Source organism: Gadus morhua, chromosome 10 (genome assembly GCF_902167405.1).
Source record: "Gadus morhua chromosome 10, gadMor3.0, whole genome shotgun sequence".
Lineage (NCBI taxonomy): Eukaryota > Metazoa > Chordata > Actinopteri > Gadiformes > Gadidae > Gadus > Gadus morhua.
This window is the reverse complement of record NC_044057.1, coordinates 21,171,838-21,196,608: the sequence shown is the minus strand read 5'-3', so window position 1 is coordinate 21,196,608 and position 24,771 is coordinate 21,171,838. Positions and strand designations below refer to the sequence as shown.

The following is a 24,771-nucleotide window of genomic DNA, read 5'->3' as shown; positions in this document are numbered from 1 at the left end:
TCCCCTCTGTCACATGCCTTGTGTCTGGCTTTGACGCAGTGCTTCTGCCTCTCCTTTGTATCACTCTCTGTGTGCGGTGGCAACGTGCTCTTCACAAGCCACTGAATGTCACCGGAGGCTTGATAAAAATCAAAAAAAAGGAGGAAAAAGCGATCCTAGTTTATACATGTGGATTTAATATAGAATTTAATAATGTCATGCCCTTTCAGGGATCTAACTAATTATTGAAAAAGGCTTCAAGGAGAAACATTCATAGAGATGAAGATACATCGCAATGTGATGTTCAGGTTGATTGGTTTTGAAGACTTGCATTTTCCCGATGCTCATTGGGGTTAAAGCTTACTATGTACTTGATTATGATGGGCTTTTTCAGGCCAGAACACAACAATAAAGAGATATCTTTATAAAGTATTTATATCTCTCTCTGTCTCTATCTCTCAATTTAATTCAATTTAACTAAATTTGCTTTATTAGTACGAATGATGAAACACTATTGCCAAAGCATTTTACAAAAACAATCTCCCTCTCTCTCTCTCTCTCTCTCTCTCTCTCTCTCTCTCTCTCTCTCTCTCTCTCTCTCTCTCTCTCTCTCTGTCTCTGTCTCTCTCTCTCTCTCTCTCTCTCTCTCTCTCTCTCTCTCCCTCCCTCTGTTTCTTGATCACCCTTGCTATTTATTTATTCATAAATACGTATTTATATCTGCAGCTAATATTGATATAGTTGGATAAAATCCATTATTTATTTATATATATATATTTATGTGTGTAACCTTTGAAAATGCTTCAATAAGACGGATTAATATGACATTTTGACACTCAGATCCTCTTATCAAAGTCTCCTAAAAATGTCAATGCATGATGTAAAAATCAGTAAACAAGGATGTGCCTTTTTAGTGGGTAAAATAATGTGCAGGTATCTTTTGATGTGGAATACTTGAAGGACACATTGACGGAAAATATGTTTTATTAACCAAAGAATTTGATTGAATCTTTAAAAAATGCATAAAGTAAATTTCTTGAAATTCAATGCTTTCAGTTGTGTAAAGAAATACAATAAAAATGTCAAATTGTCCCACAAAATCGGTGCGTGAGTGACATGATAATGAAGGCATCGTGCCGGTTAATTGCCAAGGCAGAGAGGCAGAAGAAAAATGATGAAGCCAGAGACAAATACAGGAAGACTGAGTGAGGGATGGACAGAAAGAGAGAAAAAATAAATAACAATTTATCGACGTTAAGGCAGCAAGAGAGAGAGGGAGAGAAAGAGAGAGAGAGAGAGGAAAAAGAGAAAGAGAAGGAAAAAGATCAAAAGAAAAAGCCGAAGACAATGAGAGAGGCCGGCAGAAGCAATGAGCACAGCGTTAATACCCGTCCATGAGCCAAACTGTAGCCTTTTGAGAGCTAAAACCCCTGGAAAGAAAGTTAAGGTATTCTCCTCAAGGGCAGGGGTGCACGGCGTTGCCGGTCGGGTGCGAGGTGGAAAACACTGTTGACAGCACTGATCCCAGATCCTTCATTACAGGACGAGAGAATCCCCCCTTCATCACCCTGGGGGAGGGGGGATGGAGAGGGGGAGAGAGAGGGATATAGAGGGCAAGAGAGTGAGAGATAGAGCCAGAGAGTGGTAGAGAGCGAGAGTGAGAGTGAGCCAGAGAGAGAGAGAGAGAGAGAGAGAGAGAGAGAGAGTGAGAGAGAGAGAGAGAGAGAGAGAGAGAGAGAGAGAGAGAGAGAGAGAGAGAGAGAGAGAGAGAGAGAGAGAGTGAGCCAGAGAGAGAGCGAGAGGAGAGAGAGGGAGAGAGAGAGAGAGAGAGAGCGAGAGAGAGAGAGGGAGGGAGAGAGAGAGAGAGAGAGAGAGAGAGAGAGAGAGAGAGAGAGAGAGAGAGAGAGAGAGAGAGAGAGAGAGAGGGAGAGAGAGAGAGAGAGAGAGAGAGAGGGAGAGAGAGAGAGAGGAATGAAAAAGAGTGAAGGAGTCATTTAGAGGAGTTTGAGGGTAACAATGAGAATAATGGAAACACTGAGGGAGAGACAGATGTGAGGCGAGGTGAGAAGGCTCAGATAGCGAGAACAAGGAGTTAAATTAACAAGCAATGGGTGTTGATGAAGGAGGCGGTTTATCCGGAAAACTATAGAAAGCAATAAGGAGGGCTAAATTAATGACGCCTTAAGGAAGTGCTGATGAGGGGTGAGGGGGCTGCGGGGCTGGGGGGTTGGGGGGCCGTGTGTGTGTGTTCAATTGCAGCTTTGCGCTACATAACCAGCGTCTTATATACAGGGCATAGTGGACGGATTGATCAGCGACTGATCAATAACAGCCCACGAGGAGAACAGAGTCCTTGGGAGAGAGAGCGCGCGCGCGCGCGCGAGTGTGTGTGTGAGAGAGAGAGAGAGAGAGAGGGGGCGAGAGAGAGAGAGAGAGAGAGAGAGAGAGAGAGAGAGAGAGAGAGAGAGAGAGAGAGAGAGAGAGAGAGAGAGAGAGAGAGGGAGAGTGAGAGTGAGGGAGAGTGAGAGTGAGAGGGAGCGAGAACCGAAAATCAGCGTCCGCATTTCACTTTGCATGTAAGCGTCTCGGCAATGCACAGCTAAAATGGCTTCCAGCTCTGTGGGAGAGTGAGCCGAAGAGCCCGGGAGCCTAAGTGGGGGGAAAGACGCCTAATCCGATGTTCTTGCTTGAAGATTGAACCAAAGGGTGGCTTGATCCTATCTACAAACTCCCATCCACACGCACACATGATGATCTGTTGGAGAGTTTCGCCGTTGTTTGGCCGCAGCCCCAACCCTTCACAATGCCTTTGAGGAGCTGGGTGGCCCCAGCTGGCTGCAGGGATGTAACACAGACCCTGCAGGACCGACCTAAAGCAGATCAGCACCATGGACAGTTCCCCATGAACAACACTCTCTCTTCCTCTCTTTCTCTCTTTCCCTCTCTTTCTTTCTCCCCACCCCCTCCACCCCCTTTCTCTTTCTTTCTCTGTGCATGAAAGAAAGCAGGGTGAGCTTTCTCTGAGAGAACCAATTGCATTCTGCCTGCAATGCTTTCTGTTGGCCTTTATAAAGACAAAAAAACTTTAGCTTCTACCACTTAATACCAGTTAACATCAATGTTTTTCTCGATGCATTCAGAGCAAATGTCTGGGGAAAATGGCACAACGACATGTTTTGTAATTCCTCCCCGAGCAGAAGAAATATTGTGTCGTGCATATCTCCTAAATGTGTTCTCACTTCCTACACTCTAACATAGAAAGGTTTTTCACCGGTTGTGTGATAGTCCTGACAAATATCTTGCATATGTCATTGCTGGTGGAACTCACCCTTTCTGTACCGTTCCTCCATTCTCTCAAACCTTTGAACAACGTGAAACGGTCTATATGCACCACTAGATTTGGGGACTGCATTCAGCCAAACACACATCGAGTGGCTCATTTTCTTCTATTGATTCAAAGAGGAGAATAAAGCTGTGCATTTACGTTTGCGATTTTGTAGGGTGGCTATGCACAAGGAAACCGGAATTGTTGTAAATAAAAGGTATCATTACAGCTACAATTAAGCTTTGTATCCTTCCACCAAAGTACATGAAACCACTGAGAAAAAATACATCTATCATTGTATATTTCAACAGTCTGGGTATACATTTATAGGCATAGGTACATAAGGCGTAAGTAAAGCATTTGATCTATTATTCTTGCCCAATTCAAATATCTGAACAAAAAAGGACATGTCAGTCTTATCTGCATTTCTCAAAACGTCAACCTCTCAATTTCTATACCTGTGTTAAATTCAATAGTGTGCAAATTCCTGGCTACTTCTTGAAACGTAATGTTTGTTTTCAGTAACACATGGTCCCAATAGCAGGCACTGCTTATGATGGTCTCTTCAATGGGATAAAGAATACATTTGTCAACAAACGCTAAGGTGGCCCTTTAAGAAACAGCAACAACATAATGACCTTCGAAGACTAAATGATGTGCCTTCAAAGCCTCTCTGTGGGTTCTCCAATAAGAGGTGAGATCTTTTTCCCTTTCTCAGCAGGGCCATTCTGCCTTTATAGTCTCTTATAGCTTGTCTGTAGGACCACCAAGGCTGAACAATGAATTCCAAGAAAACTGACAGGTCTCATCTTTGCATTGAATGACCCTGGGTGGACGTGCCAGTGCGGATGCGAATTGCACTCTCAATGAGGGTGTTCATCCAGGTGTTTGAGGCGAAAATGTTACACCACCATTACAGCTCACCGCAAAATGAAAAAAGAAAGAGCCAACATGGGAGGCTCCCTGCAGCTCTGTGCTGCTGCGGGACGCTCTTTCAGGACTTGAAACAAGCCAGGCGGCCAAAGGAAGCCGGATCAGAATTCACCCTAGTCTTCTAGTAATCTTTCTTTCCTTTGTTTCTTTCCAAGAAACAGTGGGCTCGATACTTACGGACGGCGCCTCAGATGACAAACCCTTCAGCAAACCACCACTTCAGTCAAGGCCAATTACCGCAAATAAGGTTGGACCTTTAAAAAGAAACAAAACCCCCCCCCCGCCAGAAACCTGCCCACCCACGTGCCCTCCAACGGAGGCCACTTGGAATGACTGTTCTCTGTCCAAAACAGCCGCTTCAGTGTGGTTTTAATATACTGCTCAAACTGTTGAGAAACACCAAACCCTTGTTGATAAAAGATGTATGCTGCTGAGTTGTATATGGGGGATAGAGGGAGACATGCTGAAGCAGGCAGACTGGAGCTGCTGTCAAAACGGTTGTTTGTAGCCCCATGCGAACCGAGCTTTGGGGAAATAATAAACTGTATCATTAGAAGCCCTGTCATTCAACCGCATCCTTTGTGCCAATTCTTGACTGGCGTCAACACACGCTCGCAAGCACGGACACACACACACACACACGCACACACACACGCAAGCACACACGCACGCACGCACGCACACACACACACACACACAAAGACATACACACACACACCAGCCCCCCCCCCCCACACACACACACTTGCATGTCACACAAACAATATCACACTAACTAATATTACTGTGACACGCAAATTCAAAACAACACAAAATATCCTCAAAATATATATTTTTTATATTCTAAGGATTATGTAGCCTACAATCTGTCATGCAATTTTATTTGGTTGCCCTAACTTAGTTATTCAGCATTTTATATTGCAACAATTGTGCCCTATTTTTTTTTACTTAAAACAACAACTCCTAACTAGGCCTAATTAAAAAATTCCAGCAGGCTATCATTAACCAGCTCTTTGGGCCTGATTCTTGTAATTTTTGATGGGCTACTGTGCTGTAGGCATGCAGAAATGTCGGTAGCACCACTACCATCTTCTCACCATGAACGAATATCAAACAGATAAATATCGATAATAAGCCATAACACAAGAAACATTTGAACTAGCCATCGAACTAAAGATCCAGACGAACTCGTGATTCCGAGAACTCGGAGCTCGATCTTGATCGCGAGCGTCGCCGGTGCCACACCCCCTTCTCGCAGGCGCGGTGGTACGGTCCATAGATGCTGTTATAGCGGGACTGAATCTCACCAGTTACAGCATCACCAGTCTGCCTCCCCGGGTTCAACTGCGGCTAAACGCGCCACGGCCGTGCTCACTGTCACAGCACAGCAACGCTGGCTAGTGTACCCCCCCATCACTGCCGTTAACAGCAATCGTGTATCGTTCCGTATCCGCATTTGAGCAGCAGAAACAGCGCAACGTCTGGAAGGCAGAGCAGTGAGCAGCTCTCACGTTATCGACATTTAGCAGCAACCACCGTGATTCAAGTGTTTCAGCAGGGGAATTGAACGTTCTCAGCATTTGCAGGTTTCTCTCTGCATGGGATTGGACTAAAGGAATGGCTTTCCGTTGGGGAGGTAAGACGTGAATGCTGTTTATTACATTTATTGGTCGGCGACACTATGGCATGTTAGCTAAACTGGTTGGTTTTGATGATTGGGAGCCGAAACGTTTGCAGATAATGGTTGTTATCAGCTGTTTAGTACTGTGTTGTATGTGTGTGTGTGTGTGTGTGTGTGTGTGTGTGTGTGTGTGTGTGTGTGTGTGTGTGTGTGTGTGTGTGTGTGTGTGCGCGCGCGTGTTTGTGTGCGTTTGCGCGCGTATATATATATATTATATATAGTATATGATATATATATAGTGTAGTATATATGTGTAGTGTGTGTGTGTGTGTGTGTGTGTGTGTGTGTGTGTGTGTGTGGTTGTGTGTACGTGACGGCGTGCGTGTGTGTGTGTTTGCCTGTGCCTGTGTCGGCGCGCGTTCGTGTGCACGTGCAGTGTGTAGTGCACTTACATTTAATTTGAAGCTCCTCATTTGAAGGACTGGGACCTATCCAGACTGCCTGCTTGACAAACATTCTAATGCAAATCTATGTGCAAAGGAGCTGGTCCATATCCTGGCTGATACATTCATTCGAGGTCAATATGTGTTGAAACCTTGAGTTTGTTATGTACGATTCTGGTCTGCCCAGTCCATCCCCATCACCACTAAGGTAATGATGCCAGTATTGTGCCGTTAGAGATACAGAGCCTATATTGATTTCTCTAAGCCTTCTGTCTTTCAACGTCAATGTAGTCTACCGGGTCTTGTTGCCTATTTATACCATCTCCATAAACAGGCAGGCACTCCGCCATAATGAGTGATTTTTAAAAGTCCACCTTATGGATCTGGATATAAGAATATTTAAAGACGTCCTGCTTGCGACACATATCATTTTAAATCAGTAATATATTGGTTTTAATTTGTGGATGATGCTGCAGTTTATGCAAGGACGAGTAGGCTAATTAGTTATAAACTTAATAAGCTAGTAGTTTTCAATTTGTGGTAAATCTATTGGATGTGTATATGCGACACCAGGCAAACAGTCAACAATAGCAATTGTAATTTTCATAAATCATAATTATTGTAATGCAACAGAAATGCAGCAGGATGGATATGGTCCAATAGATTTCAAATATAGCCCTCTGCACTTCTCCTTTCATGGTTTCTTCAAAATAATCATCTCTAGCAAATCATCAATGGCATGTTTCCAAAATAATAAACATTTTGTGATTAATTGTCTGACACGATCAAGTCCTTAAAATATCCATAGTAGCTCATTTAGAGCTACAAAAACAAAGGCAACAATAAGAAAGACATCTGGTGGATACAAATGCATGCAATTAAAACTATAACGTATATATTTTCATACCTCTCAAAATGTACCATCATATACTATCTCTTGATCTGGAAGGCCTGCAGCCTTATTGAACCAATAGTACTCACATTCCCGTTGCTTTAAGGTTAACCAGCACGTATTTGAGCAATACCTATTCCATAAACTTTGAAAACATTTGTCTCTTTCCATATATAACTTTAAACATACGATGTAAGGCAAGGGATGCAACAATAACCTTTTCCCTAAACGGAAGCCAAACATCTTCTCGGACAACGTGGATCCTAATGGGGCCCTATGCAGTAGAATGGGTCTTTCGGCAGTTTCTCTACGTGATATCGCCTGTCTGGTTGCCCTACCTGCCTCTGTTCAGAATGATGCGGGAACCACGCTTAATTCTTCCCTTGCTAGGGCGTTATTGATAGTGATGATAAAAAGGCAATCTGTCGCCACCATTTGTGATTAATAGAGAGCATCTGTGCATGGTGTTAGGTAATACACACACACACACACACAAACACAGGTTATCCTCTTGCTCCCCATTTCCCCCCAATAACACAATTGTATTCACACACACAGAAAAACAAACACAAATTCACATGCATCCACACACACACATACACACACATACATACACACACGCACACACACACACACACACAAAAACACACACACACACACACACACACACACACACACACACACACACACACACACACACACACACACACACACACACACACACACACACACACACACACACACACACACACATAGGTTATATCTCTTGGTCTCCTTTCCCCCCCAATAACACAAGCATACACACGCACACACACAACACACACACACACACACACACACACACACACACACACACACACACACACACACACACACACACACACACACACACACACACACACACACACACACACACACACACACATAGGCAAACACAAGTTACATTTCCTTCTCCCTTTTCCTTCCAATAACACACATGTACACACAAACACACACAGGTTATCATACTTCTCTTTTCTCTTGCTCAGACATAGGTGAAATAACACATATACATACACACACGCACAAACACACACGCATGCACTCACGCACACACGCACACCCACACATTCACACTTGGAAGGGGGTGATGTATGAAGGGGTTTGTAGGGTGGAGTTGATGTAATGCTACTTTCAATTCCCCAACTAAAGCATTGATGTGCAGGTTACCATAGCTTGGGGCTCCTCATACCATTCTTTTCTTTCCTTTGTGGAGTGTGTTGTGAGAATGTGTGTGGGTGTGTGCGTGCGTGTGTGTATGCATTTCTCTGTGTTTGTGTGATGGAGTGAGACAGGGAAAATGTGTTTTTGTACGTGGTAGCTTGTGCATACGTAAGTGTGTGTGTTTGTAAGCTAGTGCCCATGTTTTCACCTGCCTCTACACCTACGCCTGTGTGTGTGTGTGTGTGTGTGTGTGTGTGTGTGTGTGTGTGTGTGTGTGTGTGTGTGTGTGTGTGTGTGTGTGTGTGTGTGTGTTTGTGTGTGTGTGTGTTTGGTGTGTTTGTATTTGTGTGTGTCTGTTTGAGTGTGTATTTTGGATTGGATATTTCTGGTCGTGCATGACACATATAAGGGGCCTCCAATGCTAATACAGCACGTTTGCAATAAACAATTGATCAAGTGCATATTTTAAAATGGCACACTCATTATGGTTGCACGTTAACAAATTATAAACCAGTGCTGTGAATTGAAATGTCATTTCACCAATTACAGGCTGTGTCCACACCCCTGGTGTTACATTGACATTTCAGTCAAGTAGTCAACCAGTGAACAGGACTAATCAATCTGTTCAAATTTAAAAAAATTATATTTTTATTTATTTACTATTGTATCACAGCCAGTTTCTACCTATTTCCGCTCAGCAGAATAATGGGTCTCTTTGCTGCAGTAATTATCCCTTCCATCTCCTTGTTCTTTCAATTTAAGCGTCAGCATAGTTGTTATTTGTGAATTACAAATGCCAATTCCAAACGATCACCCCCAGCCCTTCAATTAAAGAAAATATCTGGCCAGCAAAAAACAAAACAAAAATAAACACTTGTTGGCTTGGGGTCGCATACTTGTTTTCCCAAACCCCATTTAATCCGTATTTTCGGTGTTAGGTTGTTGGGGCGCTGGCGTTTTGCCTCCCTGTTGCCGGCTCATCTCCTTGTGGCCTGTCAGCAAACAAGCAACACACAAACAGGTGTCTTCAAACGGCTCCGATAGCTCTTGTTTTTCAGTGATTTTAGTAATATTGCATGGCCTTTGGACTGCTGTGGAGACAGGGAGGGTTGGTGGGAGGACGTAGGGGAGGTCGTTGGTACCTTTGTTATCCAGCCGTGCATTATTTATGATATTTCATTCCAGGAATGCCGTAGGCTTGGGCAATGTGAAGCTCCTCCACACTCCTATTGAATCAGTCATACAATCTGCCCTGTTGAACTCAATTTCCCTAATGAAATCTGGGGTGGGGAGGGTTAGAAATTAGTGACAAGGGTGTTTTGAAATGCTTTTTACCCTGTTTAAATGGTTGATAAGTAACACTTGGAGACATAGTGTGTGTCAACATTTGGCTGGTAAATATCAGGGGCCAGGGGAATATCTTTTTCACCCTCAATACTTTCAGTCTCCCTTCTTAAGTCCACCCCAATCTCTCCCTCTCTTTCTATCTCGCGCACTCCCTATCTCTCTTTCTCCAACTCACTTCCTGCAAGTGGAATGAGCAACTGGATTCCAACTCCAGTTATTAATTTCACACTCAAACTAGATATTCTACAAGTAATGGCTACCATACAGCTGTCATCCACACGCGCACATACAAACACACACACACACACACACACACACACACACACACACACACACACACACACACACACACACACACACCTACACTACACACACACACACACACACACACACACACACACACACACACACACACACACACACACACACACACAGAGGGACACACTGTTATTGAGTTTCACATATTGGCATTCCCGTTGCATTTATGAGGCACTAGCTCTAGGACAAATACACTAAAATAGTCTAAAATCCTCCATTACTGGGAGATGGAAAATAAACATTGTCATTGAGCCTGAGTGCAATGTCACCGAACAGCAACAACTAGATGGCAAACTGTTTACTGGTCTTTTATTGAATTAATTTATTGTATTTGTTCCTCACAATCATGTACACTGGACATAATACGAGTGACCTTTGGACTGATCAATCGACATGACCTGATGTCTGATTATGTTATTACGTATAAGACACAATAACACAATAACAAGTGCACAAATTCCTAATTTTCTCCATAAATGACCTCATATGGAAATATTTTACAGATTATAATTTTCTCTTTGTGTGACATTTTCCATTTGTACTGTGTGTTTATTTGTTTGGATTTGCATGTGTGTGTGTATGTGTGTATGTGTGTATGTGTCTGTGTGTGTGTGTGTGTGTGTTTGTGTGTGTGTGTGTGTGTGCGTGCATGTGAATGTCGGTAAGCAAATGGGCTGATGTGTACGGAATGCTTTAATTCTGTAGGAGTGTGTATTTTTACAATGGCGTTACAAATCCCTGAAATATAATGTTATTTTATCTTTCATACAGACACTTCTGTTGGATTCAGTGTTGTTACCCCAGCACTGGTTCTTACTCAGTTAGCCATGCTACAGAACACGGGTCTGGTTCACCCTCCATCACTGTCCCTCATTTTATCTCTCACTCGTTCTCACACATGCGCACACACACACACACACACACGCACGGTCGCACGCACGCACGCACGCACGCAGGCACGCAGGCACGCACGCACGCACGCACGCACGCACGCACGCACGCAGGCACGCACGCACGCACGCACGCACGCTCACACACACAGACACGCACACACACACACACACACACACACACACACACACACACACACACACACACACACACACACACACACACACACACACACACACACACACATAGACCCTGAGGGTTTCTTCCTTTAAAGTTGTTGGCTTTTACTCAACTGGCAATGTAGCTCTCCATTCTCTCTTGTCTTCTTCCATTGGGCTATGGGCAAAAGTCATGCACTATATGCACTCACAAAGGCAATGGAGTCACATTTCTGTTGGGAAAATTCAATCGCAGCCTCAGCTTCAAACTCGTCCTTTATCTCTGTCACCTTGTCTTTACTCTTTTCTCTCTCTCTCTCTCTCTCTCTCTCTCTCTCTCTCTCTCTCTCTCTCTCTCTCTCTCTCTCTCTCTCTCTCTCTCTCTATCTCTCTCTCTATCTCTCTCGCTCTCTCTCTCTCTCTCTCTCACTGTCCCTCTCTTATCTCTCTCTCCTTCTCTACCTCTCTCTCTCTTTTTCTCTCTTTCTCTTGATTGGCGCTCGATCATCAGAGACACTTAAGTCTTGGTAGTCTAAAAAGACCATTCTGGCGCTCTTTAAAAGAAGAGATTAATTTGTCAAGAGGAATGTAAATGTGTGTGCATGTATTTCTTTTTGTGTGTCTTTTTAATGTGTGACTTTGTGTGTCTATGTCTGTGTGTATAGTTATAATGTGTGGTTGTGTGTGTGTGTGTGTGTGTGTGTGTGTGTGTGTGTGTATGTGTGGATGGTAGTATGTGTTGGGTGTGGTAGTTTATTTGAGTGAGTGTGTATGTAGCCATATGAGATTGTGTATGTGTGTGTGTGTGGGTGTGTATGTGTGTGGGGGAGAGATAAGTTCACAGCCTTACAGCATAGGTCTTTGGTGGAGGTGATGGTTCACAATGTATTCTGTTCAATGGCCCTTATAGTCTTGTGCTATTTGATTGATTGAACAATAGACTGATATTCAAAGAATAGGTGGACAAAGAAATGCTGACAGAATTCAGTATGTGAATGCACTGAACAAATGCATGTGCACACACACACACACACACACAAACACACACACACACACACACACACACACACACACACACACACACACACACACACACACACATACACACACACACACACACACACACACACACACACACACACACACACACACACACACACACACACACACACACACACACACAGTTTCTTTTTAAATTTACTTTAGACACAGTAAACAGCGCTGGTGTAAAACCCGCAGGGCCAAATTTCTCACTGCAAAATCAGTTATTAATCAAGTCACTGGACAACTTTGGAAGAAGAAAAATCAATTTTCCTTTCTTCCCCAATTTATTACTGCATAAATTGCCCTTGACTTTCAAATGCACATCTTTGTGGCAGTGTCAAAATAATTAAGTAAAAATCTATTATATTTGCGTAGATTTTTTATCCTGCTTTAATGGACAAAGGAGAGGGCTATTGTGAGTCCGTTTTTATCGATAGTAGACAAGGAGAAGGGAAGGATTGCTGCAATTCGATTTTGGTGCAATCGATTCAGTATTTACATATATGATATCAAATCCACAATCTGTTAAATTGTCTATGCAGATATAATTTAGAACACACAATTAAAATGCTCAATGATTTTTCGTAATTTATCTACTTAAATTAGGTAATAAATTCGTAAGCATTCGTAAGCAAATATATAAAATACAAATATGTAAACCTCTTTTGACCTGCACTTTAAAATAAATACATTGAAACATGAAGAGAGTTTATTCCATTTTATGACCTAATAGTGAAATGAGTTATCAAGCCACATAAAATACAGCAGAACTATTCAGTACACATGTTGACTTTCAGGTTCTGAATTCAATATTCATTCATACCACTGCAATGCTGTGTCATAAAATAGAGTGATTGTATACTGTACATCTCTCCGACAAACCAGTCCGTCTTTTTCCGTCTTGACTGGTAAATAGCCTCATGTGTATCATCAGAAATATTCACAGCTCTGGTTTTTAGCTGATCATGAATTATTAACATCTAGAGAAGATGAATAGCTTTAAAACTTTTTTTGATGCCATACAGCTTTAGGCATCATATTTACAGCCTGTATTGCTTTACTATAATTCTTTTTATGTGATAGAATATAATGGAAGAATTGAATGAAATGTTATAGTTCAAAGCAATGTTTTTTTTTCAAATTTCTACGATTCTCAATATAAACAACACACAAAAATCGGTTTACAGATTGTTAACTGGAAAAGTTGAAAATGTAAACATTGTTGTTATAAATTAAAATATATAATACCTGGTTCAGTATTATACTGGGGCTCAGTGCCCCTTCCTTTCTTCTTGGGAATAATCAATTGTTATTTGTTATTTCTCTGGGCTGAAAGCATTCTTTTCATGGACTAAGTGAGAGATACACATTTTATTGAGGGAAGTTAACTATTCTCTAGACTCAAGCGGGGGAAAACAGTAGTGGGAAAGATATACACTAAATATCCATATAGTTCATGATATATGAACAACAATTCAAAAAACACTGTCCCAAATGATTCATAATAATCCATGTGTAGCAATTTGCGCTATTGATTCGAAAGAAAAAAAAAATGAGTTGAGCACTGAATCCAGACTCACTGAACTACTCAGACTGGCAGACCTTCAACTCTGAAACCGACCACTCCAATCTATCAACAATAGCTCCTTTCAATCGGAAATAGGCCTACCTGCGTCTCGGTCTCAGTCTCAGCCAACAGCTGTCTCGCAACCTTGAGTCAGCCAGCATTGATTTCCATCCCTTTGCATGGTGCAAACTTAACACACGGCTCTAATTAAATGCCGCTGCACCATATAACTAAACTCAAGATGCTAACCTAACACATGTTGCTAATACATGCCACTAGCTTAATGCGTCGTGCTTACTAATGGCATGGGATTAACTGAACGCAAAACGCTCTTGCTTATCGGATGTTGCTCCCTAATATCACTAAGTAAACCAATTAATCTAACTAAATACATGACACTAACTCAACCCCTAGAGCTAACTAAATGCATGGTACTGACTAAAACCAACACCAACACGCAAACTAAAACACATGGCGCAAATGAAACTCAAAGAATTAACTAATCGCATGGTGTTAATGGTGTTAATTAAACCAGAGGACACTAAACTCATCAGGCTAACTAAACCCACAACACTTAGTAATTGTACTAAGTAAAACACATGGAGCCAACTGCATTAAGAAGAAAACACTACTCTATCGCACCATCAGCTCGACAAAAACAGCACAGTGCCAAGGCTCTTTTGTCCCGTCGAAGTCTAGCTTAGGCCTTTGATGAGAGATAGTCCATCTTTTGTATAAAGCAGTGTTCAATGCAGGTCTGATTAGCAGGCACACAGTATTCGAGTCGGGAGCCAGGCAGGGAGAGACGATTTGGGAAGGCTATGCTGAGCCAAGAAAAAACTGATACGAGGTTGTGAATGAACCTCCGGGAATGCTTGTGACTCCCGGCATGGTCATCCATTTTATATTTCACCTCTTACTTTACTTTCACATTTTTATAATGTCGTTTTTCACCATACTGTGAGGGCTCTGCTTTTGAAATGAGTACATGGGAGATTGTTCATGCCCTCATCGAAGTGTCGATCTCATTAGCATCTTGACGGTATGCTCTCTCTTTCTCACCCACTCTCTCTCTCTCTCTCTCTCTCTCTCTCTCTCTCTCTCTCTCTCTCTCTCTCTCTCTCTCTCTCTCTCTCTTTCTCTCTCATTTTGCATAATCATGATGTTCGTGGGGCTACCTTTTAATTCAGTCTAATCACTATGTCCAGTTGCCTTGGACGTAAATTTCAGTGATTGATCAATTAATTCTGGATGTCTAAAGCAGCCCACTTGCTTATGTGTGTGTGCATGAGGTTGAAGTGGTCAACTGCATTATTCAAAGCATATTTTTTTATCTAGCCCTGGCTGTGGCAGGGAAAACAGCGAGGGAGAGAGAGAGCTTAGAAGGCTATCAATCTAGACTATTGGTTTATTATTGGAATTATTTACCACACAAGCTAGTGTTGACCACATCCAAGGCATGTTTTTAGATCCCATGTTTGCATTGCATCTTTTTCTGAGCACCTTTGCCTTTCTTCAATTGATCCAATCCGGCGCTTCAGGTGGAAAATCTCCTAACTTTTTCAGAAAGCGATGCCGTCTTTGCTGTAGCTTTTCCCAGTCACCTCATCACAGATTTTGTCAACTGTCTAACAAATGTAATTTTGGAAAAGAGGTTGTTACATGTTAAAAACAAACCTCACAGTAAGTTACTCTCAAAAATCAAAACTGTAATTTTTTCTGTCTGAACACGATGCCTTTCACTCATGGGTGTATAACATAAGCTATCTCTAAGATGTTGAGCTAAGGGCTAAGGAGCTAACATGGCTCATTGTCATAGAAACCATAAACAAAGCACAGAGATGCAGCTGTTTTCTTTCAGTGCACAAACACTTCGTCCCAGTGAATCCCAGTGCCATGCAACGGCAATCCTGCCAGAAAAAAAAAATTAACTATGTGGACAATGGCCGTTAATCAGGCTATAGAGAGGGGGGGAAGACATCGAACACATCCAACAGGCTTTGGCTTATCAATTATAATTTAAGTAGATTGTCTGGTTGCGCGTGTGTGCTTTGCTTATGTCTTTGGGGCCTTTGTGCCTCTGTGAATATAAATGTAGGCGGGAGGAGTCTTTTAATGATGGTGTTTTTGGTGCCGCAGCTTTGCCCTGGACTCAGCAGAAGGCTAAGGATCTGAGAGAGGAGGGATGGCTGAAAGGGTTGGGAAAGTGCTTAACTGGACAGTGAGACAGAAGCACCCTCTGAGGCACGGGAACAAAGCTAACCTCGGCTTGGATGTTAAAATAAAAAATGAAAAAAAAGTTACATGCAAAAGTTTTTTTGGAGCTCTTGGTCGAAGAGCGGTCCAAGTGTGTGGGCGAGAATGGTGCACAGGTTCCTGTAACGCGGCTCAAGACCGCAATGTTCTGAGGACGTGGGATAAGACCTCTGACCAGCACTCACGGCCAAATGTACACACAGTGCCCTTGTCCACACACACACGCACACGCACACGCACACACACATACACGCACACACATACACACACACACACACACACACACACACACACACACACACACACACACACACACACACACACACACACACACACACACACACACACACACAAGCTGTATAAATGAAGGATTTTGCAAAAGTACACATAATACAAGTATATGATTATTGCACAGAAAACTGCACAGTGAAGTACATCCACACATAATCCCCAGTCACACTCGCACACACACACACACATTCATACACATATACACACACACACACACACACACACACACACACACACACACACACACACACACACACACACACACACACACACACACAGACACACACACACACACACACACACACAGACACACACACACCCAAACACCCCCCCCCCCCCACACACACACACACCCACAAACACACACACACACACACACACAGACACACACACACACACATACAGACACACACACAATGACAGACCCGCATACATCCACGTACACAAACACACGTAAACCAACCTAAACACAAACCTTGTTTAGGTCCTTACCCTCACCTTACTTTCTCCTGTCACATTCTCATTCAGGCATGAACATTCATGTAAACCCTATTGTGGCCGCCAATGTTTTCTGCAAGCGGTGCTTGAGTTCTAGAGTTCCTTGCCTGTCAGTTCCTTGTTTAACTGTAACCTTGGCTACGTTTGTGCAGTGAACGACGCGGGGTTGAAGGTTGAGTCGTAGGACGCTGCATCAATGCAGAACCATTGCACAACACTCTCTCTATTGGCCCTTCTGTTGGCTGTGTGGGGTTGTGTGGGCGTTTGAGTGTGTTGTTTATCATAGCATTGTGAATACTATAAGGGTGCGGGAGCAAAGGCATCCGTGTGGGCATGCCACGGTCTTCAGTGAACATCTCTGAATGTGTCGATGATCGTAATTGTGGTCATTGATCAGTCTTTTGTCCATTTATGTGTTGTGTGCCGTTTTGGCTTGGGTGTGCGCGTGTGTGCGTGTGTGTGTGTGTGTGTGTGTGTGTGTGTGTGTGTGTGTGTGTGTGTGTGTGTGAATGCGTGTTTGAGTTTGAGAAATTTGAATAACAAAACAAGAGGAAAAGTGAGTGCGATGGAAAGAATATCCGCAACGGTGTGACGTGTGTATGTGCGAGTGTATATGTGTGTGTGTTTGTTCGACTCTCGTGTGCTTTTCATGGCGAAATCTGTATTAGCAGTCAGAGATTTCAGGCTCGCTCAGCTGTGAAAATGCGAGTACGTGACGTGGGCTCCGCTAGCTACCTCCCTCTGTCTTTGCGCCCTTATCCGTCTGATTAAGATCCCCTCTATCGCTCTCTTCACCATCAGAACCATCCCTCAGTCTACCCCATATTTTGTCCTCAAATCTCTGCTTCTCTCCTCCATCTCTCCTTCATCTCTCCCCCGTCCCTCCTCCGTCTCTCTATTTCTCCCCTGTTCCCCCTCTGTCTCTCCTCCATCTCTGTATCTCTCTCCCGTCTCTCTCTCTCTCTCTCTCTCTCTCTCTCTCTCTCTCTCTCTCTCTCTCTCTCTCTCTCTCTCTCTCTCTCTCTCTCTCTCTCTCTCTCTCTCTCTTCTATCTCTCACCGGTCCCTCCTCCATCTCTGTATCTCTCTCCCGTCCCGCTTCTGTCCCCCCCTCCATCTCTCTATCTCCCCCTCTCTCTCTCTCTCTCTCTCTCTCTCTCTCTTTGTATCTCTCCCCCGTTCCTCCTCCCTCTCTCCTCCATTTCTCCTCTATCTCTCCTCCAACTTTCCCCGGTCCCTCCTCAATCTCTCCTCCAACCCTCACGGGTCCCTCCTCCATCTCTCGCTCATCTCTTCTCCATCCCTCCATCTTGCACTTCATCGAGCAATCATTCCGTTCTGCTCTCCGTTCCTCAACGTGCGCTACATGCTGCGGGCATATCGATGGGGGGGGGGGGGGGGGTGTGGCAGTTCCCAGCGGGCCGGGAAGGTGGTGTGTTTTGTTACATTTCTTTCGGGGATGACGTAGGTGTAACCAGATCCTGTGGTTGTGGGGGTCCTTGGGGGTCCTACCGTCTTGAGGTGTCATATGCCAACAGAACCCTGGAAGAGCTGACCGGGATAAGATAGCTTTTTTAGCCCCCTGCGTCTGAAATGGCGTCTCTCGCTGACAGCTCATTGTTTTGCCTCCAAGGACCCCCACCAGCAACCACTATCCACCCCCCCAATGCCACCCCACCCCTCTGGTCTTTTTCGATTCATGTCTGGCTACAAAACCTCAATACCTGGACGTGATTAAGCCATCATAGCGGTAAACAAAAAAAACTAAAACAACAATCGCTTCCCATCCTCACCATAATCTTGCTCCTTGGACGGCGTGCTAACAATTTATAGTGCAGTATTAATATTCGCTCCTTCTGTTCTTTAATTGTCATTCCTCCAGCTCACGTTGGCCATGTTGAGCGACTGGGATTAGGTGGTATCCTAGCAAACTTGTTTTTCCCGGAAACGTGCGGGGTAGGCTAACAAGGAACGAAGCGCTGCACTCACTGGTGGTCTCAGAGCTGTTGTGAAAATGAGAGCTCCGCGACGTGGTGGAAATGCATTTGTAATCCTATACCGCTGTATCAATATTCGGATAAGCTAATATTATTGGATGCCACTCCACTCTCGCTTTTCTTTTTGTTTATTTACCAATGTGAAGTCAATTTTGTTTCCTGTCTTGCAGCCCCCCCTGAATCCTCTCTCTCGCCATTGTATTTGCCTCACTCTGTCTCTCTCTCTCTTCCTCTGTATTTCTCTCATCCCTCTTTCTATCGTCCTCTCTCTCTCTCTCTCTTACCCCTCCTTCTATCATTCTCTTTCCCGTCCCTACACTCCCCGCTTTCTTTATCTCTCTCCCTCCATTTCCCTCCCTTCTCTTTCTATCTCGCTCTCTCACTTTATCATTTGCACTTTTTTTCTCTCATTTCCTCTATCTCCTCTATTTGTCTCTTTCATGCCCATTCCATTAAATCTGCAGCTGTTGCCTCTGTATTCTCCGTTTGTCTCCCTTGTGATTTTATCGTATTCATTTGAAAGCGGGTGTGACGTTTGGGCTGCTTCATTTATTTATTCATTCATTCATATATTTGTTTATTTATCTGGGTTATTTATCTTATCTCGCTATTGGACAATGATAGATGTAGTTTCCTACATTTGGATAATTTTTTTGACGCATTAACCCTTGCGCCATCCCTTCTTTATGGAGATATAGCCCGAGACAATACTAAAACGTAAAAAATGTAGGTATATGGATAGCGTCAATAAAATTGTCATTAGGGAAAGCCGTGGGGAAAGAATCCTATTGCTTATTGCAATTCGAGGACCGTGTTGTCATCATACACATTCCACCATGGAACCACGATGGGTGCTTGTGTGTGTGCTTGCATGTGCGTGTGCATGTTTTGCATGTGCTTCCGTGACTGAGACTAGGTAAGGGAGCACTTCAGTGGAATCATAATGTCACGCAATGTTTACGGCACCCTCTTTGTTGTCACTTTGTATTAACTTGAGTTCATTGCAACCTGATGATTTATAGATTGGAATGTAATTGGAAATAGAATTGTACCAAAAACACACAAACATATGTGGCTCATCAAGGTCTCCTAGTTGATGGACACAAACACGTGGGTATCATATTCAAGCGCCTTGTTAACTTTACCATCAATATTCAGCGCGTGCTCCTCAAACGTGAGAGTATGCATGACACCATCCTATCAATAAATGAGCGCCATACATAAGCACACGGAGCATATATAATGCCTACATGTGTAGGTGGTGCCACATCAATCTCTGAAGCCTTATCTATCTGACATGATATAGCGTGTATGGAGCGGGTGATGAGGGTCCACATCTACGGCCTCTGAAGGCCACACAGATGCCTAATCAAGCCATAAAACCCGCCTCTATCAGTCCAGAAGGTAGACCCTCACCTTTACGCATTCGGGGAAGGATGATGAATTTACTATGAGGCACCAGGTGTGGAGTATGTACTCCACATCCTGCTTGGTAGTGCTCAGCAATCCTGTGGACATTTCCAGGGCGGATTCCCAGCACTCGCAGATGAAGCTGCTGTTGCCATCGCATGCCTAACAATGTCTGCGAGCTCGCCACACAATTAATGGTTGTTTCTTATTCTCCGCCGGTGGTGGTTGTGCTCAGGTGGCGCATGCCGGCTCACTCCCATGCAGCGAACGCCTCCGTGTCTTGTTTGAAGTGAGCTTGGCTTTAGGAAACAACCTCCAGATTTTGACATCAAACCCGAGTATCAAGCCCCCTAATGGGCACCCCACTGTGGGCTAGAATTAGCAGGAATAACCCCCGTCGGCAGGCTTACTCCTCTACATGCCAGGGCCACAGAGGAAGACGCTGAGGGCGGAAGGCGGTTGATAAGGAGCAGGGATAGGAAGGAAGGGAGGGAAAACAACCACAGCCACCAAGAGAGAGGAACGGGCGGCGTACAAGGAAGACGCCATGCAGATAGAGCATTAAGTGAGGTGGAGCGAAGTGGAGGCGACAGAGAGAGCGAGGGAGAGACAGAGAGCTACAGAGAGAGCGAGAGAGAGAGAGAGAGCTACAGAGAGAGAGAGAGAGAGAGAGAGAGAGAGAGAGAGAGAGAGAGAGAGAGAGAGAGAGAGAGAGAGAGAGCTACAGAGAGAGAGAGAGAGAGAGAGAGAGGGAGAGAGAGAGCTACAGAGAGAGAGCGAGAGAGAGAGGGAGAGAGAGAGCTACAGAGAGAGAGCGAGAGAGAGAGAGAGAGCTACAGAGAGAGAGAGAGAGAGAGAGAGAGAGAGAGAGAGAGAGAGAGAGAGAGAGAGAGAGAGAGAGAGAGCTACAGAGAGAGAGAGAGAGAGAGAGAGAGAGAGAGAGAGAGAGAGAGAGAGAATGAGAGAGAGAGAGAGAGAGAGAGAGAGAGAGAGACAGAGACAGAGAGCTACAGAGAGCTACAGAGAGAGAGAGAGAGAGAGAGAGAGAGAGAGAGTGAGAGAGAGAGAGAGAGAGAGAGAGAGAGAGAGAGAGAGAGAGAGAGAGAGAGAGAGAGAGAGAGAGAGAGAGAGGGAGAGAGAGAGAGAGAGAATGAGAGAGAGAGAGAGAGAGAGAGAGAGGGAGAGAGAGAGAGAGAGAGAGAGAGAGAGAGAGAGAGAGAGAGAGAGAGCTACAGAGAGAGAGAGAGAGAGAGAGAGAGAGTGAGAGAGAGAGAGAGAGAGAGAGAGAGAGAGAGAGAGAGAGAGAGAGAGAGAGAGAGAGAGAGGAGGAAGAAACGAAAAGGGATAAAATAATAAAGGTAGTGAGCGGTGTATTACAGGAAGAAAAGAGGCAGGGTACACCAGTGACTCTTCCCTCTGAACATGGCAGGATATCAATAAACACGCTGTACCCTGCCTAAGCTACTATAGGTCTCGGGAACCTGAGCCTTTGTATGCATGCGTATGAATGTCGGCTCGGTGTGTGTCTCCCTGCAAACACGCCATCACGTGTGTGTGTGTGCCCCCTCTGTGCCTGTCTGTGTTCAAAAGCAAAATCTTGAAGTCATGCCGTGTGCGCATCGAGACTCACACTGCGACCACCAGCTCCGCATCGGTTTACACACACGGAGAGAGCAAGATCGCTCAACCCGTCGACAGTGTAGCACGCTTTCATGGCCCCCCCCCCCCTCGCGCGCCGCGCTAACACTGTGTGTGACAGCCGTACGCAAAGCAGAGCACGGCGCCTCTGTAGAGACAGACAGCAGTCAGCGCCTGCAGCGCGCTCAAAGCTCCCAGATAATGTATACAACCGCCCCCCCCCGTCATCCACCTCCGCCGGGCCAAACGGGTGTGAGTGAGGGGAAGGTGACACCAGTCAATCCGGCTCTGACAGAGCAGACTAAGATAATAGCGGAGCTTTGATTCCGTTTAATAAGTCCTGTCGGTCAAAATGAAAGCCGGCCCTGATTATATGAGAGCCGCAGCAGCACGCGTTGTCAGCTTGGTGTGGCGGCCATGTTGGACATCGTTGGGGGTGCCCTGCGTGCCCGATTGGTCACGACTCCCGGGTCTCATGTCTAGGTGACCGTTGCCAGGCGACCACGATGGCTTTTTTCTTTTAACGTTCAGAGCCGTGAGAGCACAAAGTGAATGGTTGTAGAAGATGGAGAAACTTTCGTAGATTGTGTGTGGGCTGCGCAGAGGGCCACAGGGGGTGAAGGGTGTGAACGGTGTTTGGGTGATGTTTTGTATGTTTTATCCAAGCCTCCTAGCGTTGCGAGCACAGTAGGATACCACTCTGTTTGAATATATTGTGTTTCTTGTTTGTGTGTGTGTGTGTGTGTTAGTGTGTGTGTTCTGTTGGGCTGTGCGTATTTTCAAGTGTATGTGATTGTGTGTGGGTGTTGTTCAGGGTTACTCTGCATGTGTGTGTGTGTGTGTGTGTGTGTGTGTGCTTGTGTGTGTGTGTGTGTGTGTGTGTTTCTGTGTGAGAGAGATTTGTGAGGGTTTGTAAATATGTGCGTGTTTGTGTGTGTTTGTGTGCGATCCCTGTTATTACGTGATTATGTGATTTGGTCTATTGTCTGTAAGGATTTGCATGACAGGGCATTTGAGTGTGCGTAAGTGAGTGTGTGTGTGTGTGTGTGTGTGTGTGTGTGTGTGTGTGCCAAGCATTTGGGGAGTGGGGGCCGGGGTTGTGGGCGGGGGGTTGGTGTGTGTGTGGGGGGGTGCTAGCCCTTGGCTAGGGAGCAGCAGCCTTTCAGGTGGAATAAAAGCATTACTGCAGCGGCAGAAAGGTCAGCTGTAAAGTTGTATCAGACTGCTGGTGATCACCCTACACCGTGGATCTCTGAGGTATTGAGCAGGCACGCTCTAATGGCTTTGATATATGGACTACAGGAGTCCCTGAAGAGGTCAATACCACAGTACTTTGTCTCTATGAGCAATGACCCTCTCCAGCTCCATTTAGAAGCCTTATATCCGCGGGAAATAGGCTGGATAGGCCTCGGGGCTTAGGACACATCAAAATGAAGGGAAGCGATAAGCATAAAGAGGAAAAAGAGCGGGAAGTAATATGAATGTGTTTCGTAATCACCCTGCCTGTCTCTAATCGTGTACCAATCAGTCATTAGTCGAGAGTGTTGGCAGTTGAAGTGAGAGAGAGGGGGGGGGGGGGGGGGTGGGGCATTCAATTGTGGGCTTCGGTTGAAGTGGAGGAGGATGATCTGATGAGTGCGAAAAGAAAACGTGGGTGGTCTAAGAGGGAGAGATGGGGGATAAGGGCTGGGGTTGGAGGTGATGGCAGTAGATGGAGAGAGGCGGCCGTAAGGGGGGTGGGGAGGGAGTGTACCTTGGTGCTCATAGAGCTGCATCCCATCTCCCAGGGTCGCGTCCCATCGATCCCTGCGATAGTCTGATCATTTACAAAGTGTAATGGCTATGACAGATGCGGGGCTCAGCTGCAGATGAAATGTTACTCATCCGATTCGGCGTCTCTGGACCCCGCGAAGAAAAAAGAGCCCAACGCAGCAGCCTTTGGAGAGAGAGAGAGAGAGAGAGAGAGAGAGAGAGAGAGAGAGAGAGAGAGAGGGAGAGAGAGAGAGAGAGAGAGAGAGAGAGAGAGGGAGAGAGAGAGTGAGAGAGAGAGAGAGAGAGAGAGAGAGAGAGAGAGAGAGAGCGCGAGAGAGAGAGAGAGAGAGAGAGAGAGAGCGAGAGAGAGAGAGAGCGAGAGAGAGAGAGAGAGAGAGAGAGAGAGAGAGAGAGAGAGAGGGAGAGAGATGGAGGGAGGGAAATTGAGAGGAAGAGAGAGAGAGAGAGAGAGAGAGAGAGAGAGAGAGAGAGAGAGAGAGAGAGAGAGAGAGAGACGCGATATCAGCGTGATGGCAGCCGGGCCCGCGCTTCAACCGCGCTTTGCCAAATGTATTTTTCAAACACTTTCGGAAACACCACGCCCCCCACACACCCCCTCCACCCGTGTATTGATTGGATGCTAACCTTTGCTATGAAATATGAAGGGAGTCAAGCGGTGTTCATAAATGTGCCGTGTAATTGGGGACACGCTGAGGCTGCACTATAGTTCCACACTGTGTTCAATAAGTTGACACGCGTTTTAGCCTACTCCGCCCATCCTTCTCACCGTACCTCACTCTCTCTCCCTCTCTCCCCCTCTCCCCTGCGGCTCCTTTACCTCCGCACACCTCCACCCCTTCCTCCCACCCCTTCCTTCCTTCCTTCCTCCCCCCCCCCCCCGCCCCTCTCAGACGGTGCAGTATGCTGAGGCTGTGTGTGCTGCTGAGTGCTTAAGTCGAGCCGCCGGGGACGTCATGGAGGAGATGGACAACAAGCCCTACCAGCCGCTGTCCAAGGGCCGCCATGAGATGGAGATGTCCTACACCAGCTCGTCCGACGAGAGCGAGGACGGCCGCGCCGCCCACCAGCGCTCCTACGCGTCCCGCGAGACGCTGCCCGACTACGCCCACGAGCTGCGGCTGACGCTGGGCTCAGCCCACCGCGAGCGCCAGACCGGCTACAGCCAGCACCCGCCAGGTACAGTGCAGT

General features: G+C 45.3%; 1 protein-coding gene across 1 annotated transcript in view; it reads left to right on the top strand.

Moving 5' to 3' along the window:
* Window positions 1-5,534: 5,534 nt before the first annotated feature.
* The window catches only part of tenm1 (teneurin transmembrane protein 1), a gene marked incomplete in the record, with an annotated part of 143,465 nt that continues 124,228 nt past the window's right edge, over window positions 5,535-24,771 (top strand). Inside the window, 2 exon segments of the mRNA XM_030367748.1 lie at window positions 5,535-5,873; window positions 24,474-24,771. The exon segment at window positions 24,474-24,771 is cut by the window's right edge and continues 15 nt beyond it. Of these exon segments, the coding sequence (XP_030223608.1) occupies window positions 24,537-24,771 (235 nt within the window).